Below are 8,990 nucleotides of genomic sequence, written 5' to 3' on the forward strand. Positions count from 1 at the left end.
GCCTTTAAACCAATGCAGAGACCCTCCCGAAATTTTTACACATGTGCTTTTTATATGTTGTTTTTTCTTTTACTTACACTTCCAGCTTCTGATTATGTTTCAGGGACAAGAAGAACCACATGAGGAAAATCAAATTTTAAAGAGAGAGATATGCAAGGTCATAATCCATAATAAATTTTTTCCTTCTTTTAATATAGTCATCCACCTACCTAATGGGCTGATATACTCAATCACCTACCTACTTTTCAAGTTCTGCAAGTATTTAATCTTTTCTTTTTTCACCAGCAGTTAATCAGTTAGTGCAAATGATGCTGCATGCTCATCAGTTACCAATATATTGCTTTATTTCTTGGTAGCAAATTAAGGCTTTATAGTGAGATTTGTACAGTACAGGCCAATTTAAACATTAAAAACTTTAAAAAACCATGTAGCAGTATTCACTCCATTTTACATAGCCAGAAAAGTAGCTTTTTTTTTTATTATTATTTCAATAAACAATTAAATGTTACTAGTGAGGCCTTATATTTCACGAGTGCAAATGGCTCAAAATCCCACCATCCTCAGGGCTCAACATTTAAATTGCTTGAGGCCATTTTTAGATAAAGGATAAACAGAGAGTATAGCTGGCTCGGATAAAATATACTGTATTACTTGCTGGAGAAGAATATCTTATTTTAAAAATATGGAAAGGAAAACCCAAATGAAATTGACTGTCCAAGGGATGGTATCACCCCCTATTAGTCACTGACCAGTAACAGTAGCAATGAAAAATTCATTTTCCATGGCCCTCTTCGCTTTAGCATAATTTAATTTATAATTCAGAGCTGATGCCATCCTGTATATTAAAAAATCCAAAATTGGAGTAATGTACATAAGTTGCAGGAATTTTTGCAGCAGCAGGACAAGTTTCCTCTCCAGGGACATGTCCAAACCATTGCCCTTTTATTTTATTTTTTTTGTTTTGCGATTTGAGAGAGCATTGTTATAAGTATTTCCTCGGCAGTTACATGTTTTTCTTGAGCATATTGATTTTCACTTCATACCACTGACTTTATTAGTATTGTCTGGAGATGATGGAACTACTGCTTATGGAAACCAGACACAGTGCTTCCCTTCTTATGAGCCACTTACAGCGTTTGAGATGAACGTATGAATTCACCTGTCAGTCAGGCACAGGGGGTCTGCCTGAAAATATCATCACCCCTCACATGTCTGGCTTTCATTGAGCATTGCATGTGAAAATACAGAGAAACAGCTGCCAGAAAATTGAGAAGAAAGTAACCATGAATCAACCACACACTCTGGGGAAGGAGCCAGTGAGATGGGGGACTTCCAAAACACTCCTGCTCATACAAGAGCAAGAGTGACCATGAGAGCACCAGGAGCTCCCAGTGTCACAGGGCAACACTGGTGTTTACTTCTTTGTTGAACACAGCTGTTATCTCCAGCCTAAGGAAAGACACACAGCCGAAGTCTCAAAAAATTGAAATCTAATGTGAGTAACACTCCAAGCCCATCCCCCCCCAGGGGTGTTATCTAACATCAGGCTAATGTCTTTGAAGTTTTGAGATCAGCCATCTATCCTTTGAACTGGAAGGCCACAGAAAAGGGTCAGGTTTCCAAGTGTATTAAGGCACATACTGACTTTGCCTCAACGCATGTGCCTGGTTTGCTCAGGGAACATCCACTGCAGCGGTGCCACAGCTGCTGAAAAGGTACAGCAAAGGGACAAAGCCAGAATTTCTGGTGACAGCCGTGCAGCACAGCAACTGGGACTGCCCCATGCAAGCTGCTCCACAATGTCTCAGAGCCTCCCCGCTGTCCTACAGTACTATCTCAGCTTGTAGCAGAATTACAGCACCTCCTCAGGCTGGTTTGCTGGCTTTTCCTTTTGCCAGGCCACCAATATCCCATTTGTTCTCCTTCACTCATGTGAATACGTCACTGCTTATCAGAGCCAGAAGTCCCTATCTACTACCAGAGGGTGGTACTACACATGCAGGAGAGGACAAATTTATAAATGAAGGCAAGTAGCGACCTGGAGGTGGGCTTCCCAAGAGAATCCATGCATGGGCACAATCTCCAGATTCACTCCACAGAAGTGCTCAGCAATGGCCAGCAGGTCTTACTCTGCCTCAAATGAGTATGTTTAAGAACATTACCCAGTATTTCCTGAGGGGTTACAATGGATGACTACCAAAGAGAAACTACGTGGAGACAAGAGGATGCTTTATCAGCCATATTGGAAAAAGTTGGGGAACACAGACACAGTATTGCATAGTCAGCTTCATGAGCACAGCTAGAATTCAGATGTATTTGACACATCTTAGTAGCATTTCCAAAGGAGGGATTATGTGCTATTTCCTTTGGAGGCAGCTACTGTAGCCTGGGACAAGATTATGGCTCTTATGGAAATGACACCCCATCAGGGATGCTGAGCACTCATTGCTTTCGCATTAAGGCAGCCTCTCCACAGAGACCCACGGCACCTTAAAAAGTGATCATACAAAAAGCAAACAAAATAGTCCTCTAGAAAACCCCCTCACCCACAAGGTACAAGAAAAGCTGACTCCCGTGAGCGACAGAAAAGACAGCATTACTGAATATGGGAGCGTGTGTTTATACATCAGTGTTTTTAATACTGCATTGCAATGACAGGTGTGGGGTGTCCCTTTAGAAGAAAGCAGGGTTGGTGTGCTCTATAATACAGCGCTTGCAATGTCGTTTAACAAATCGCAGAGCATCCACAGAGACTTCGCAGTCCTGCACGTTCAACATCTGCAGGTCAAAACAGTTGGCAGCTACAATCTGCAGGCCCTGCCCAGTGATGCTCTCACAGGATTTCAGGCTCAGGCGCTTCAGGTTGAAGCAGTTGAGGGCCAGAAACTCCAGGCCGGTGTCTGAGACCAGAGGGCACTTGCCGATGTCTAGCGATTTGAGTTTTGTGCAATTTTTGGCGAGGTACTCCACGCCGTGGTCCGTGATGCCCTCGCAGCCCCGCGCGTTGAGGTAGCGCAGCTTGCTGCAGTACTTGGCTATGTATCGGATGCCCACGTCCGTGATGCGGCCGCAGTGAGCGATGCTCAGGTATCGGAGGCGCGACTCCAGCTTGGCGATCTCCCGCATGCCGAAGTCGCTGACGAAGCGGCAGTCGCTCACGCTCAGTTCCTTAACGGATGTGCAGTAAATCATCAGGTAGCGCAGACCCTCGTCGGTGATGCGGACGCAGCGGCGCAGGTACAGGTGGGTCAGCTGGGTGCAGTGGGCGGCAATGGTGTGCAGTCCCTCGTCCTCCAGGACAAAGCAGTCTGTCATGTCCAAGTAGCGGATGGAGATCTGCTTCCCGTGCAAGGGAGACAGCTTGATGGAGGCTTCGCGAGTCAGACTGATGCACGTTACTTTGGAGCAGCCTAAGTGGAGAAACACAGTGAGTTTAAGCAAGCAGTAAAAACAAATCTCACAGCAGGACCAGAAAGCTGGGTGTGGAATGGTGTGCGGGACGTGATGAAGGTATCTTCACGTTGCAAGAGTGGAATCATCCTGACTGACTACTCTTGGCTGGCTGTGCTGAGTCCCCACACCAGAGGAAATAATAAACTCCAGTGAAGTCAGTGAGGTTGCTTTGAGTTTGTGAGCACTGGGAAAGCAACAGACTGATTTTGTCCTTATCCCAAATGTAAAATGATGGTCCTGGTCTATGTAGGGACAGCCTATGATCTGTTACTGCAATATAAACCCAGTGACAGAGAAAATGATACTACGTGACAACAAATGCAGTTTTTTGATCAAAGTCAGTCTCACTGCTGACTGGCTGAATTTGCAAACCAACATCAGAGGCTCTTTCACCATCCAAACTCATTATAGAAAACACAACCCTGCTCCCTTCCCCCCCTCCCCTGCCCCAAGCATTTGGAGAACAGATGTGAATCCAGCCCCAAGCCTGCAATGTGGGAAGGATGCAAAACTATGGCACAACTGTGTGCTTGCAGAAGGGTGGAGATTCGGACAACCTAAGGAGAATAGGGAGAATTGGTAGGAGCCACCAGACTGGTAAGGGCATGCAGGGACACAGCAGACAAAGAAAAGGACTGTGTCCAATGAGAAAGTCTGGCCATGAATGGATGTTACTAGACTAGAGGAGAAACACCAGACCTTGCAGGCAAAGACAAAGAACTCGATTAAAGCGAAAAACACAAAGACTTTCCCCGTTTTTAACCTCTACCCAGTGCGCAGTGGAGAGTGAAAGCTTTTTTTGGAAAGTGTGGTTTCTGCTGCACTGCAAACTGGCAGTCAGGCTTCTTAGGGAAATTCTTAAGCTGTGCCAAGTTCAGCTGGGCACTTTGCATTAGCATAGCTAGGAACAGCTGCAAGAAAGAAGGGAGAGTATACCCATTAGTGATTGAGGCCCAACTGTTTTAGCCATAAATGTCTACTCAGAGAAATTCTGCAGGTTATGCCCAAAAAGGTGCCCCCACATAGAAATAAAAAGACCTTTTCTGTATTGCTGGAACACTGGCTAAGCAGTATGAAGTGACTCATAAAAAGTGATGACCTTAGAGCTCCATGTATCGGAAATCCTGCAGAAATCCTGTAGTGTGGAAGTAAAGAGCAAGATGATGTATGGAAAATGCCTGAAAAACTTAAATGACCCAAAGCTATACCACTTGCTATAACAGGTTGTCATTCAGAGGTTTAGTGGGAGGTATGAATATGCTTCAGTTCTTAAAAGCAAAAAGGAAAAAAAATCGCTTGAGATAACCCTGTGGACTCACACAAACGTAAGAATCGTGGGATATGGAGTTGAAACAGTTTGCCACCTGCAACTAGATTTCTACATTCATCAGTTAAATTTATGCTGGCTCTTTAATTTGGGTTTCAAATTTAGTTGAACAGATGCAAATTTTACCTTAGGCCTCAGAAAATTAAATGGGAAAATTGCCCACAGGTCATGCAGAATCAAGACCTTGAAGCAAAACACTCTATTCAACAAACGTCTTATAACTGAATGCTATTTTCTCTTCAGACTGTGTTTCAGACCCGTCTGTGCTCTGGAGCAATCTCTGGAAATACTTTTGCCTTCAGGTAAGTACTATATACACACTCAGTAACATAAAGGATTTTTCTAAAGAGAAGCAGTACAATACGAATGGTGTAAAAAATTCTCCTCTAGTGTAGTCTTTGAAGTAGGTGATACAAAATACAAAAAAGGAGTTCCACAGAAGAAGCTGGCACCTAGGCAGAGTTCTGCTGCACCTGATGTAGCTGTTGCTGCTGCATTTGGCTGAGGAGGTTGCTGGATTAAGAAGTCAGTCTAGATATTTTATAATCTGACCAGAACTCAATTTTAAATCTGGTTTAGTGAGAATGATCCGTCCATGAGGCCAAGGAGAACATTCTGTCTGCTGAGAGTCCAAGAAGCTTTACTGACCATAATTGGAGAGTGAATGTGTCAGAAGCCTCGCAGCGCGGCTGGAATCGCACACATCAGCGTGTGATCACTGTTTTGACAAGCTCAGTATTGCCTTGTCTAGTTACTTTGGCTACACTGTAAAACATTTCATGGGAAGGGTATTCAAAATGGCTTCACCAGAAAAAAGAGTCCGTGCTGATATAGAACTGCCTGATTTTTAGCAAAATGACAGGTTCCTGGGTCCGCAACAATTTTTCTGTCCTAAATAATACAAAACGTAAAAATAAAGCTCTTGTAACAGGATTTTCCATAAAGTAAGTATAACTGATTTTTAAAAGGGAGCAGAAACATCCAAACAGACTGAAGAACATGTTGGCTAGTGTGTTAGATAATAACTTGCAGTCAAGCTCAACCAACTTCTAGCATTATTTCAGACCTGCCCACACAGCGGATGCTGACAGTGACAGAACTTACATTGTGGAAAGCTCCTGAAGTTAATACAAACATCTAGTTTTGACATTAAAGATTTTGGTATGTTTTTGCTGCCAAGTAGCCATCCAAGGGGAAAACAATTCACCTAGCTGTACAACTGTGAACTGGGATTTAATTAACTAGCATCACCCACCAGCACACATCCCCACCTCCTCTTGCTCAGTACAGAACCAAACCAGTGAACCACTTCTGTTCTCAGAATTGCTTGAGTGTGTAGGTGCAAGCCTTGTCCTCATAACTACAGACAGAAGCAGGGGAAAATGGAATCCTCTTCCAAAACATCCTCCAAAATTACCCACATCAGAATGAAAAAAGTGGACTCAAAACAAGAGCCTAGAGATCAATTAGCCTCAATTCACATGCAAGTACATGCAGCAAAAGCTATACCTGAACCCAAACACCCTGACTTCTGAGCATGTCCAAAATCAGGAGTTTTCCCTTACATGCTCCAAACAGAAAGAACAGCTTATGAAAAAAAGAAATTAAAATTACTCTCGTATCTCATTGATGAGACAAGATTCAAGGAAGACGGGTATTTTATTTGTTCCCTACATACTTTATACCAAACTGATGAGCTCTTAGGGACAGACATTATCTTCTGGGTCTGAGAGTAAGAGGCTTAGGAAAACCACAAATGAAGATAGACCCCAAAATAACCTGTTTCAATACCTGGTATCATCTTTTCCCTGCTTTTGAAAAAGTCGTCTTCGGTCTATAGCAAACCCATAAAGAAGAGCTGTGGACCAAAGCATTTTCAACAACCTACAAGCCCCCAGGTATGCCAGGGTGTGAGCTTCAAAGCTCTAGCTCTAAATCCCACAGGTACATACATTTTCTCCAGGCACTGGAGATGCTTCAACCTGAATGTGTGATTAGCAATCCAGAACTAATGTCAGTGTGTACCAACAACAAATAATTCATATACAAGGTCACTGTGAATAGACTCCTGTGGAGTTCCATAGACTCCTTATTACCTTACAGTTTTCAGAAAGCAATCACAAAAAGTGCATAATTCTGATTTGTTGGTATTTGTTTTGATGTCTTCCATGACATTCTGCCATCCTAGGAATGGGGTGAGAGAGTTGGATAAATCAGCTTAAAAAAATCAAAAGGCAGAGAAAAGAATGCAAATCAGTGTGCACCAGATAGGCAGCCCTGGAAAAAGCAGCTGATCTGGTACCAGTGACTTGATAGCACCACTTCCTAGCCCCTGTTGTTTAATCCCCTATTTTCATCCAGCTTGTTGCCACTGGTACCTCTGCAATGGCAAATCTGGTTCGGATGATTTATGATGGCATTAGACTGATAACAAATGAGATCACAAAGCAAATGTTGAACAGCAAGTTTGCTTCAGTGCTCTGCTTGGCCACATCCTTTCCATTAAGTGGCAACCTATTTGCAGAGAGTAAATTCTGTGCAGCTGACCTTGGGAAACATCTTGTTTCCCCAGATCAGGCTTGAAGAAAATTGTCTAAAACATTTCTGCTGATCTAAACAGCTGCAACGGCAGCTTTAAAATATAAAAAATAGGGAAGAAAAAAGAGAAAAGTTCAAGCTGGCTAAGTCTTGTTAAAATAGCAATGGAAACAAGGGGACCTTGAAGTTTAACTAGGGATGACAACTGACATTAATACCCAGAAAAAAAGCCTGCACTTATCCTGAGCAGCTTCTCAAGTCACTTACCAGGTTACAGATATATTCATTACCTATATATATATATATAGAGGTGTGTGAAAAAGATGAAACAAATCTTGCTGAAGTAACTAGGCTTCACCACATGATGTAGCACTGACTGCAACGTGGGCCCTTCTATGGGTGCTTTATGCAAAAATCTGTAAAAATTCCTCATGCCATTTCAACAGGCCATCTCTGCTAGCTCACCTCCTTTGGAAGAGGCCTGGCCACTCCAGAGGTGCTGCTGGCATTAGGGGCGCTGAGATTCTAGTGCTGCCTGTCTCACAGGTACTGTGTTAGGAGACAGGCATTCCTACTTCAAAAAACAGCACAGAAAGGGTAAGTGTGCAGTTGTGGGGTATGACAAACATGAGAGGCATCTGTATTGGAGCATTCCCTGTTACCTGACACATCCAGGTGTTCCAGGTTTGGGCACAGTGACACGACATCAAAGACTGCCTCATTGGAGATGTTGTAACAGCCAGACACCTCCAGCCTCCTCAGTTCTGGACAGCACTGGGCAATGGTGTAGAGTCCTCTGTCTGTGAGCCGCCTGCAGCCACTAACAATTACCGTCTCCAACATGAGACAGACGTTGGGAGTATCCTGACAAAGTCTCCGGGTCAGCACTTTGAGAGCCCTGTCCACGTTGATTGTCTCTCCAGTCAGGCGAATAGTCCTCCACAGCCGCGGGTCCCAGGCCAGGTTGTACCAGCGGCGGCACACGCGGGCACAGCGGCACAGCTGGTTGGTGGGCAGGAAGGAGAAGATCTGGATCATGGAGTGGTCGGGCAGCCGGTCTATGTTGGCCTGCTCCTTCTGGTGCTTGGATGCCAGCCGGATGAGAGGATGGGTGAGGCGGGTTGGAGGTGGCGAGTGGACCATGGCAACAGTTTCCCCAGTGACTGAGGATGAAGATGTTGACGACCCTCTGCCATTTTGGAACCCAGGGGAATTTGGTGGAAATATTAATGCTGGACTGGGTGTGCTGAGCGTTCGCATGCTCAGGTCGGAATCTGGAAGAGAGAACACAGGATTTCAATAAGCACTGGACAGACACAAAGGTTTCTGCACAGCACAGCACCCTGCTAGCCCATTTGTTTGGGGTTTGTTGGGGGTTAAGCAGTCACTTTTACCAGTGCGAGTGAGAAAATCTATTTCAAAAGCCATGTGAGCAAAGGAGACAATGCAGTTCTGAGCCCTGAAGAGGAGAGAGCAGAGGAAGGGTTTTTTTAAATCCAAGGATTTAAATTCTTTATACTCTTAATTAAACACTGCAAGAAATTAGTATTTTTGAGTCACAGGCTTTTTTTTTTTGCCAGAGAGCAACTGTCCATAACCTTGGCACAGCTGTGGGCTCTTAGGGGAAGAGAATACTGTGGTCCTTCACCTCTCAGCTCCTTCAGCCATTCAG

At 44.1% G+C, this 8,990-nt stretch overlaps 1 protein-coding gene across 1 annotated transcript in view; it reads right to left on the minus strand.

Moving 5' to 3' along the window:
- Positions 1-322: 322 nt before the first annotated feature.
- FBXL7 (F-box and leucine rich repeat protein 7) overlaps positions 323-8,990 on the minus strand; it is a 288,381-nt gene continuing 279,713 nt past the window's right edge. Inside the window, exons 4-5 of the mRNA XM_008637189.2 lie at positions 7,981-8,592; positions 323-3,410 (exon numbers count right to left, since the gene is read on the minus strand). Of these exons, the coding sequence (XP_008635411.1) occupies positions 2,674-3,410; positions 7,981-8,578 (1,335 nt within the window). The 5' untranslated portion in view covers positions 8,579-8,592 and the 3' untranslated portion in view covers positions 323-2,673. The remainder of the gene's footprint in view (positions 3,411-7,980; positions 8,593-8,990) is intronic.

Source organism: Corvus brachyrhynchos, unplaced genomic scaffold (assembly GCF_000691975.1).
Source record: "Corvus brachyrhynchos isolate BGI_N302 unplaced genomic scaffold, ASM69197v1 scaffold23, whole genome shotgun sequence".
Taxonomy (NCBI): domain Eukaryota; kingdom Metazoa; phylum Chordata; class Aves; order Passeriformes; family Corvidae; genus Corvus; species Corvus brachyrhynchos.